The sequence below is a fragment of the Sorghum bicolor genome, chromosome 4 (genome assembly GCF_000003195.3).
Source record: "Sorghum bicolor cultivar BTx623 chromosome 4, Sorghum_bicolor_NCBIv3, whole genome shotgun sequence".
Lineage (NCBI taxonomy): Eukaryota > Viridiplantae > Streptophyta > Magnoliopsida > Poales > Poaceae > Sorghum > Sorghum bicolor.
In genome coordinates this window covers 55,573,298-55,584,610 of record NC_012873.2, presented here as the reverse complement: position 1 = coordinate 55,584,610, position 11,313 = coordinate 55,573,298, and the positions used below count along the sequence as shown (strand labels likewise).

Genomic DNA, 11,313 nt, shown 5'->3' with positions numbered 1-11,313 from the left:
GGGTTCCCGGGCCAAATTCTCATGGGCTCCATAGGCTGCAGAGTACTAAAAAAACTTTTTGGGCCAGATTCCAGAGTAGTCCCGGGCTTCCGTTGATTTTTTTGAAGAAAAAAGTCTACTTTTACTTCTCCAATTTTCACAAAAGTTTGTTTTTCCTCTCTGAACTCTAAAACTAGACAAACCACCTCCCTCAACCTTTTAAACCGTGCATTTTACCCTCCCTGGAGTGGTTTCGAAGGCGGTTTTGCTACAGTGAATAGTGGTTTGCTACAGCGGTGGTTTTATTGTTCTTTATTATTATTTTGGTTGAATTTTTAAAAAATCATAGTAAATCACAGCAAAATCATAAAATATAAAATCTATTTTTTTGGAGTCTACATAAGTAGATCTACACAATGAACATATAATATGGTATGCTTTAGTACAAAGTTTTTGCTATAAATATTTTGTCTTTTTCTGTTTTATTTATTTCGGCTAAATATTTGAAAAATCATAGTAAATTATAGAAAAATCATAAAATATAATTTTGTTACACTCCACATGAGCATATCTACACAATAAATATATAATATAGTATGCTTTAGTATACTTTTTGTAGCTTTAGATCTATGTTTTTCTATAATTAATTGAAATAATTCATAGTTACAGCTTCTATAATTATTTTATCAAACTAAAATATACATATATTATATGTTCATTATGTATATATACTCATGTGGAGTCTAAGAAAATTAAATTTTTTATTTTATGGTTTTTCTATGATTTACTATGATTTTTCAAAAACACAGCTAAATAAATAAATAAATAATAATAAAAGGACAAAACATTTATAGCAAAAAATTTATACTAAAGCATACCATATTGTTCATTGTGTAGATCTACTTATGTGGAGTCCAACAAAATTATATTTTCTATTTTATGACTTTTCTGTGATTTACTATGATTTTTCAAAGATCCAGCCGAAATAATTAAAAAAGAAAAAGACAAAACCACCATCACTGTAGCAAAATTGCCTTCGAAACCGCTCCAAGAAGGTAAAATACATGGTTTGAAAAGTTAAGGGAGGTGATTTGTCCGGTTTTAGAGTTGAGGGAGAAAAAACGAACTTTCGTGAAAGTTAGGGTAGTAAAAGTAGACTTTTTCTTTTCTTGAAATTTGAACTACCCATTGATAAGTGAAGACCGGAGTGGGACATGACCAGAACAAAAGACTGCAGATGAGACAACTCAGTTAATCAATTAAACTAGATTCGATCAAAAAAATCAATTAAACTGGACAGAAGCAAACTGATCATAGATTAGTTGGTTGCCTTATGGTGGATCTTGTCTAACCAGGTTTAAATTTTTGACTTGGCACAGATGCTCGCATTTTTCAATATATATTCTGGGATTTAACGATGCTAGGGTTTGCATACGTGTGTTTATAGAGATGAGTATGTGAAAAAAATAAACTAAAATGGAAAGAAAATAATATTTAAAATTGGTTTCGTGATAAATTTGACGCTGAATATATAGCTATATTACTAGGTGGTCCCTGTGCGTTGCTGCAGAAAGCAATTAACGATTGCTAGTGGCTTTCATCTATATAGGTTATATAGATTATGTTAAAGATGTATTTAAATTATATTTTTATTGCTGTTTGGTTGAAACACTATTTTTTCCATTACAAATTGTGTGAAAAAGCATAAATGATGCAATGAAGATTTATGCCCTATGAAACTACGCAGATTCATGATAACGTATACTTATTTATGTTGTTAGAAGAAAGATTTGTGATTGTACAACCAATGACCTCCAATCGAAAAATATTCATGAGGTAGGTGCAAAAAAAGATGTCAATTATATACATTTCTAAAAATAATACGTCAAAGGTCGACCCATAAGGTCTCACCGACCTCAGCTGCACGTAAGGGGAAAATATTGTCAGACTTCAAACGCTTGCATTTGAAACAACGAATTTGCGATGATGGGACTCATCAGGTGATCAGGAATTCAGGACCACATCTACATCTATAACTACAACTACAACTACCACTTCTTGACTTCTTCAGTATAAGAATGTTATTTTTCTGCACATTACATCTTTGTGTGCGAAAAATTTAACACATACTGCTCAATTACAAATCTGAGCAGGAGGGAGAAAATGAAAAAGAATTGACATTCTAACATCTACCAAGTATTGTATGAAAGAAAGAAGAAACTGTTAACACGTGCTATTGTACAATTATGCTATGAGGTGGGTCTCGGTACTGAGAAGCAGCGTCACAAGATGCTGCCCAGCAGCCATAGGTGCACAGCGAGCCAGTACAACATAAGCCCTAGCCTTGCTCGTGGCCGGTTCATCAGAATTTGGCTCCCCGAGACCCTACAGGAAGACACAAGCTGATTAAACCATAACGGACCTCCTGAAGTGTGATGCAGTATTCTCCTCGTACACAATCATCAGAGCCCAACCATCAATTGATCAAGAGAATGGATAAATTTGACTTGTCATGCTCTATGAATTTAACTCTTCTTTCCAGTGAGCCCAGTCATAAATGCAGAAATATAAAGCATCTAGTGCAAACAAATAGCCAGATGAAATTATGCAAACTATTTTAATCCAGGTATCGATTTTTTTTAACTAACCAGGTATCGAAATTAGACCAAAATATTTGTGAAGATAGTACTGAAACTTCATGATCAGATACAATGTCTTAGGAGAACAAACAAAACAAGAGAACTAGATAACCTAATTACTGGTTGGGCTTGGTAAATGCTCCTAAGTCCTACCAGTGTTGGATTACTAGTATTTGTGAAGGTCGTTTTGTTTCTCCTGAGACTGTTGACCAGAAGTTTTGTATGCATCTAACTACCGATTTCGGCTTGCTATGCTCTTGTCACTATTGGAAACAGAAGGCAGTATCAAAAACTGACATGTGGTAACTCCTCAGTGTAACAAGTAAAGGGTATAGCAGCTAGAATTATCAGGGTGCAGGTAATCTTCTTTGGAGCCTATGTTATATATACATACATTTCACAGAATCATTTAGCATCGGAGAAATGGAGGCATTCCTTCTATCTTTTAAAAAAGAAGGCAGATACCCATTTTACGAAATTCATTGAAACCTGTAGAGCTAAGAAGCGCAAGTTACTGAACCACTAGAGCCTAAGGGAATGAGAGAATGTCGAGCATGGTTCACCTAACTCTTTAAGTTTCCAACACACATGTACAGATTATTCATTGTTGTGCAATCAGCTTACCAGAAGGCATCGACCCTATCAGCGATATGCTTTCCCTGAGCTGGAATGAAGCCAGATGTATGGAGTGATTTTATACGCCCTTCAAAGATGAGAAATAAAGTTCTGTTAGGCACATTAGAAAATTAGCAGAACTCCCCCCTCCTTGTTCCGCACAAAAACAAAAGCACAAAAGAAGGCTGCAATACCCTTGTCATCTGAATCCTGTGCAGCAATTAATCGTTCCGACTCTGAACCAATGTTGAGCACAAGATGATCTGATGACCCCTTCCGCATTGTTCTAGCATGCGCAGCTGTAGAGACAGATGAAACTGATGCCTTGCCCACTGGTCCCTGCAGAGTAGTTCAAACCACCAAATTATAAACATGCTTAATCACATCTGTGAAGAGCTGAGCTAGGATGCAAAGCATAGCTCCTGAGCAACACATTGACAAACTACTAACATCAGAAACAACATAACAAAGGCAATGTTAATCATATATGACCAGTGAATATCACAACAAAAGAACAATACATTACTGCTAAACATTGTGAATGCCAATAGCATATGCCAGAAGATTGAAAAGGAGAACTAATAACAGAAGTACAAGCAGAAACAAGACTTACCACATCTTCAATCTCAGACATATCTGAACCAATTGTTGAGGAAGATGCTTCAAATGATCTGTCTTTACTAGCTTCTGGCTGAGCAAGTCGCGCATGGTACAAATCCTCAAGCATTTTAACTTTTGTTGATAGCTCATCAACTGCTTTTTCCCTTGACTGCAGTTTTGCTCCCAGCTCCTGTGTTATGGATTTCGCATTCCCTGCTTCAGTACTTGAAGCAATTATTAGTTTTTCCAGCTTCGATAAGAGAGCTTGTGTGGTAGCAGGTTTGTTATCTTCTTGTACATCTTTTCCTCCAAGATATCCTAACCGCTGAATCATTCGCTCCATACTAACGGTTACCTCAAGAAGTTCACTTCCTTTGGATTCCAACTCTCTATTAATTAGATCACTATTTCTGGAGACCTCTCTTAGCTGTTCAAGTTCACGAGTATAGGACTCAATATTTAACTGTAAATCTTCGTTTTCATATCTTAAGGTCTCAACCTCACGTTGAAGTGCACTGAATTCATCAATGACAACAAAAAGTTTGTCAAGCAGACTAGAGAATGTAGCCTCTTCCCTTTGCACATTTGACTCGCCTGACAGCATATTTAACTTACTTATCTTCTCAACAAGGGCTTCCATTTGATCTTTTGAAATTGCATAGTCAGTTATACCTGAATTTTTCAAGAAAAAGAGTTTGGCAAGATGAAACAGGTAAATATAAGTTTGAAACAAAAAGAACATAATGAATATAAGAACCTCCAATTACTAGTGTGACACAGTTTTACCTCTGTCTGCAGAAATTTGAGTGTGCTCAACTGATAGCAACTCTAACTCCCTTGCCTTCAATGCACCCTCCCTTTCCTTATATTCTTGCATATTTAGTTCCATTCTGTTGCATTCATCCTGTAATATTTTGAGTTCTTTCTCCAGCATGCATACCCTTTCAACAGACAACTGATGCTCATGTGAAGCGGTTTCAGCAGCAGATTCAGCTTGTTTCAACCTCATTTTGAAGTCATCCAATGAAGTCATCACAAGCCCCTTAATGGCAGATAATTTTTCAGACTTGGACTTAAGTGTGTCAATTGTAGCAAGCAAAGTATCAGCCACCTTATTATAATCACTGGCATCCTCATTCTTCAGATCAGACACAGTTACTTCTAGTTCAGACCCTATGCTTGAGCTGCCTGTAGCCAAGTCTATTGCATATCCAAGACCAACCATATCATCAAAAACAATTTCAATTTGTTGGATGCAATAAATACATTTTGATGACATTGCTCTCAGCTCTTTTTGTAGAGAAAGCACTTCAGATTCTTGAGCTCTGTTATGAGCATCCTTGTTCCCCAATTCAATCTTCAACATGTCATGCTCTTCTAGAGTATGAACAAAGGTGTTGCTCACTAGTTGCAGTGAACGAAGCACCACAATAATATTGCTATTCATGTAGGTTGACAAATCTTTTAAAAAACTTGAAGAGTATTCAGCTTGGTTGCTCAACTGTTCAACAATAGTAGAGAAGGATGAAGTGTCATCAATATTCCCTTTTCTAGTTTTGTTATTGACCAATCTTTCTCTAACAAAGCTATCATAGTCCGGAAGAGATAAAAGTGTTGAGAGTTCTGAATCCTGCTTACATTTTGTGACCATGGAGAGGTCAAGTTAGCACAATCATTATACCTGGCAAGAATTATAAAGCAAACTAAAGGGAAACAAAAGAGAAAAAGGTATATTCTAAGATGGGGAGGGGAGTTTACAATTGATTAAGATCCACCTCTTTCATCGCTCGTGCATGCAGGCAAAATAATGTATTAAGTGAATCTAGATGTGCCATGTTGAATGCTCTTAATTAGATTACTCTTACTTGTTCAGCTATCTTGTTTACTGGTGGGAAGCAATTGCACACACTGAGAATAACATTACAAAGTTGACAGGTCTGATAACACAGAACTAGATTAGCAACCATGATGATTAGACAAAGCATACAACTCAGCCCAAGCATTGTTCGAAGTACAGTGTATAGATAGCTCTAAAAAGCCAACAAGATGAATAAACCAACAAATTATCTCACTTCACTGCACAGAACAGGGAATCCTAAAAAATGCATCATCATAAGGAAAAATTTACCTCCACAATTGGACCATTCTGAAAACCCTTCACAGAAAGCTGCTCATGCATACTCTTGACTATAAGGCACATATCTCTCAAGCTGCTGATTGTCTTTCCATATTCTTCAGCTATCAGAGACAAGAGACTATCATCCATTATAAGCACGCCAAGCTTCTCAAGGTAACCATGATGTTCTGTTGAATGACTTTGTAAGTGCCCATGAGTTTTATCCAACTCCTCCAAACATTTGGTTAGCTTAGCATTAAGAGCGTTGATTTCTGTTTCATATTTAGCTTCAGCTTCATTCTTTTCAGCGTCAAGAATAGAAATATTTGTTCTAGCCTGTGACAGTGCATCTTGTAGTGAATTAATGGTGGTGTTGGCATCTTCAAGATTCCTGAAATTGATTGCCAGTTCCTCATTTGTTTTCTCCAACTTCTCCTGTACAGCAGAAGTATGTAACTGTATTTGACGTTTTTCTTCAGAAACGGAAGAAATATGATCTTTTAGTTTACTCAACTCATCTTCTAACATGTTTATGGTAGAAAGGGTGTCAGAATGCCTGCTAGCATGAAAGGTAATTTGCTCATTTGCTTTGTGTAGCTCATTTTCAAGAGAACTCTTAGCAACTTGAGATTCCTGGACATATTGGGCAATCTGGCTAAACTTTTCCATAGGCTCCTCAAAAGGCTGATCAATAGGAAGAGTAAGGCCTGATACTGAATCAGCAAGAGTGCCCCAGGATGCTCTGGCTTCTTCCAACATGCTTTCTAATTTCACCTTTTCATCATTAAGGGTAACAATATCGACTTGCAGCTTTTCCAAATGCGCAGCTTGCAACGATAGATGCTCAACATGCTCTCTGAGATCTGTCATGGCAGATTCTCTTGACTCTATCTCACGTCTTAGATTCTCAATATCCATGTTCTTTGCATCCAGTTCTTGTTTTATTTTATCTGCTTCGGAGGTTTTCTCAACAAAAGCTTGGTTTAGGTTTTCTGTTTCCGCACAACTCTCATCCAGAGCATGCTTTAGCCTTTCAATCTCAGAGTTTCTCCCGTCCAAAACTTGCTTCACATTGTCTGTTACAGACTTATTTTCATCCAGAGCATGCCTTAGCTTCTCTATCTCAGAGCTCTTCCCTTCCAAAACTTGTTTCAAATTCTCTATTTCAGAACTCTTCTCGTCGAGGGCTTGCTTGAGTCCTTCGCGCTCATGTACCAGACCCTTGCCCTTCTTTACAGCCATTGACAGCTTCTCTCTAAGCAATGCTGATCTCTCCTCCACCCGTTCAAGCTCCTTCTGCAGTGAGACCTTCTCATTTTTCAGAACAAGAATCTCCTCGGCCATTCTTTGCAGTTCACCAGTCCTCTCAGATCTGCCAATCATGTCTTCCTCAAGAATCATCTTATATAGTGTTGTTTCCTGATCTAGGGTATATAGTAATGCCTGTAGCTTCTCAAAACTGTCACTCTCGATAGGAGAAGATTTTGTTCTTTGTTGGATGTTTCTGAGGCCCTGCTGTACCAATTCAGCAATATCCATAGGCTCACTACCCTCCAATGTGACATCAGAAAATTCCACAAATGCCTTTAGCAGCTCATTATTTTGTGATGAGACAAGAGCCAACTTATTAACACCAGCGTTGTATAGGGACATCAATTCAGAATGTTCATTTACAAGAATATCCTTTTCCTGTTTCTCTTCCAGTAGAATAATTGTCAAACGGTCAATTTCCTCATGCATTGAAACCAACTTTGATTCATGTGCAGCCAGTCTAGCCAACATTTCAGCAGACTCATCATGCAACCGGACGGCATCATCTTTGGCCTGGTTCAGTGAGCTGGCAAGCCAACTGATCTGGGAATCAAGTTCAGCAGTTAAGACCGAATGTGGAATGTCAACTGAGCTCAAGATTTCTTTAACTTTGTGGTGTTCTGAGAAGATCATATCTGCAATTTTCTTCTGCTCAACTAACCATCCCAACCTGTCTGTCATCTCCAAGGAAAGAAGATCTTCTGGAAATGTTGCCTCCGACATGATCTCTTCAATGCGTTCAAGAACACCATCCTTTAGTGAAAGGGAAGCCTGCAGAGAAGTAAGGGCACTGTTTGCTTCATTTAGTTGCTCGATGCTGGTCTTAGCAGCTTCCCATGCACTATACGTTTCTCGAAGCTCATCCAAGCACTTTTCATGCTCATCCGTCTTTTCATCTAGAAAAACCCTTAGCTCCTCAACCCTACTCTCAGCTGCTTGCAGGGCATCAGACTTCTTTTGCAACTCCGCCATGCAACTCTGAAGCTCACCCGTCTTTTCAGCCAAGGCCTGCTTCAAAGAATCACGGTGTTGCACCAGTGACTTGCCCTTCGTAACAGCCATGCTGAGCTTCTCCTTAGTCGTTGATAACTTATGCTCCATCTGCTCCAAGTTTGCCTTTGCTTTGCTTGCCTCAGCATTCGCTGCATTCCTAGCAGCTTTCGCTTCCTCAAGTTCATCAGCGAGTGCCTTGTTCTCTTCAGCAAAAGCATTCATCTTCTGCAGTAAATCCACCTCATTTCTCTTGCTACCAACCAATTCATCTGCAAGAATACTTAAGGTGGTAGAAAGGTCACCTTGCCCTGTGGTCACAAAACCTGGCTTCACCTCAGCTAAAATTTGCTCAAGCTGTTCAATACCCATCGAGACCTGCCTGTACCTCTCCACTAGCAATGAAGTCTTCCTTTCCAGAATAGAAATCCCATCCTGGTCAGCACCCTCAAAGCTGGCATCATCTTGCCTAACCACAGCATCAATTGATGCAAGCATCCGCCCAACAGCTTGCTCAGACCCTTCTCTCCACGAACCCAAGTATACATTAGCAACCTCCCTCGATACCTCTGCCTCTGCAACCCTTGCATGTAGGCTCTCAATCTCCTGCTCCCTGGCCCGTGCCACCGAGTTAAGTTCAAGCACAAGCCTCGAGCAGTCGTCCAGCATCGAATGCAACAGTGTCTCATCAGCGTCCTCTCCATGCAACGCAACTGAAGCCTCCTGCCCCACCATCTCCTGTAGCAACCTCCGGAGTGCCACTGCCTCCCGCGCAAACGCCTCCTTCTCTTCCTGAACAAAAACCATTGCTCGTCACATCACGAACTAGAGCTTCCGCAGCAAAACCACGCACAAAACCAATATAATCCGATCGGAGAGGAAAGAGGAAGCAGCACCTGGTACTTGCGGAGCTCGGCGCTGGTGCTGGACACCTCAGGGAAGTCGATGACGGCCATGGACTCGTCCAGCGAGCGTGCGGAGCGCGATCCCGAGGCCGCGAGATCGTCGGGGGCGTCCTCGAAGGTCTCGCCGCTGGTGGCGTCGTCAGCGGGCATGTTGACGAGGACGCCGCCGTCAGGGTCGGCCCCGGGGCTCCGCGCTTCCTGCAGAGCGAGAGAAGCTTCTCTAAGAAGCCGTCGGTCCAAAACCCGTGGTATCCGAGCGGAGGCGGCTTCGCGCCATACCTGGGCAGGAAGCTCGACGAGGACGCCGTCGCTGCTGCCGCTCTCGTCAGAGTGGGCCCGGCCGCGCTGCGGCGAGGAACGGCGGCGCGCGGAGGGGGAGGACGAGGAGGAGGAGGACTTGGGGGAGGAATCGGAGTCGGAGTGGTCGCCCATGGCGACGGCGGCGGCGGCGTCGACAGATCTGACCCGGGTGGGGGGATCCGAATCCGATCAAGCCATCGGCTACGCGGGGGAGAGCAGCGAGTCAGGTGGAATGTCTGGTTCGGTGGAGACGATGGGTTGTGGGCCAGTCCCGGCCTCCTGGGACCCGGATGCGTGACGCCTGCAGCTGGAGAGCTTACACATGGGTCCCAGCCTCCCAGGTGGCAGTGGGAGAGCTGGCGGGAGTGATTTGTCAATATGGTAATGTCAGCGGCTCGGCGACCCAGGGCCCACCTGTCGGCGCGCGAGTACTACGTGCTTGGTGCACCCCGCAGGAATCCACTGCGCATTTGTGTTGTGCCTCGTTGAGACGTTGACCCGGAAACACGGGAGATGGTCAGAGACGCAAAGGTCACGTTTGCACTTTGGCCTTTGGTGCTTGCTGCCACCTGAAACAGGTCATCCGGTGCTTTCCAAAGGAATGAATTCGTTCGAGATACTTTGCCTTTTCGTTGGACTTGGCAAAGTGGTTTGGAGACGGATGACTCCATTCCAAAGACACAAACCAAACACTTCGATTAGGTCAGCCTCAATGCATAGTTTCATGACACAGTTACCAAGACTACAAACTAGGTAACCGAGCCACAGGAGTTTTATGAGGATGAAACTCCTCTCTCATCTGATGAAACTCCTTCATTTAATGATCCTGCCAAGTCAGCAATTTTGCTTATGTGGCATCCTATTTAATGTGCATGACACTCTCACGAAACATGCATTGAGACTGGCCTTAGGGTTAGAGTTTGGTCCGATGATTTTGGATGGTTTCATGATACAAACCAAGCACAATAGTCACGTAGCCATTATAGAGTAGCTATGTGACGGAGGATCCTATGATAACCAATATTTTCCTCTACCTATTACTCCCTCCGTCTATGTAAGAATCTATTCTTAAAATCCGTAACACTCAAATTATTTAAAGTTTGGCTAACTTTATAGATAATAATAATAACATCTATAACATAAAATGCGCATCTTATCGAAATACTCCCTCTGTCCATGAAAGATTCAACACCTAGAATCCGTGTCAGTCAAACTATTTTAACTTTGATCAACTTTATAGAAAATAGCATCAATATTTATGACATAAAATGAATATCTTATGAAAATATATTCTATGATAAATTTAATGGTATTAATTTGGTACTATAAATTTTAGTGTTTTTTTTATAAATTTGGTCAAAGTTTTAAAAGTTTGACTTATGACAACTCTAGAAGTTGCAGCTTTCAGGGATAGAGGGAGTATATTCTATGATAAATCTAATAATACTAATTTGATACCATAAATCTTAGCATTTTTTCTAAAAATTTTGTCAAAATTTAAAAAGTTTGACTTAGAACAATTCTAGAAATTGATTTTTTCGTGGACAGAGAAGGTAGATTTTAGTCTAGAGTTAATAGTTAAGACAAGCATTAAGTTATTATTAGAGCAACGTTTCCCCCACCTACTTTTTCACACAAGTTTAGAGACAAACTCATATAACAGATTTGCTCTTCACGTGCTTTATATATAGTATTTTATTACACATGACTCATTTGTTATCCTCTACCCACCCACACCTTTTCTTATTTTTTCACAAGAATCAAAGACATGCATCTACATGTAAAGAGCGTTGGATCCTGTGTTTAGCTGTTTTTTTTAAAAGTGTGTTTAGCTGGTTGACAACCGCCAAGCTAGCTT

At 40.5% G+C, this 11,313-nt stretch overlaps 1 protein-coding gene across 1 annotated transcript; it reads right to left on the bottom strand.

Moving 5' to 3' along the window:
• On the bottom strand, nucleotides 1,907-9,724 carry LOC8056486 (myosin-1). The gene is made up of 8 exons (XM_002452352.2): nucleotides 9,435-9,724; nucleotides 9,147-9,353; nucleotides 5,962-9,042; nucleotides 4,620-5,463; nucleotides 3,847-4,505; nucleotides 3,428-3,572; nucleotides 3,243-3,321; nucleotides 1,907-2,364 (listed from the first exon to the last, which is right to left on the bottom strand). Exons 1-8 carry the CDS (start codon nucleotides 9,585-9,587, stop codon nucleotides 2,262-2,264), a joined length of 5,271 nt encoding a protein of 1,756 aa, XP_002452397.1. The 5' UTR covers nucleotides 9,588-9,724; the 3' UTR covers nucleotides 1,907-2,261.

What these genes read in the sequence shown, in the direction of transcription:
- LOC8056486 (XM_002452352.2), bottom strand. Translation starts at nt 9,587, where the DNA reads ATGGGCGACCACTCCGACTCCGATTCCTCCCCCAAGTCCTCCTCCTCC. An exon ending in TCGTCGAGCTTCCTGCCCAG is followed by an intron (nt 9,354 to 9,434) that starts GTATGGCGCGAA and finishes CTCGCTCTGCAG; the next exon opens with GAAGCGCGGAGCCCCGGGGC. An exon ending in CCGAGCTCCGCAAGTACCAG is followed by an intron (nt 9,043 to 9,146) that starts GTGCTGCTTCCT and finishes GTTTTTGTTCAG; the next exon opens with GAAGAGAAGGAGGCGTTTGC.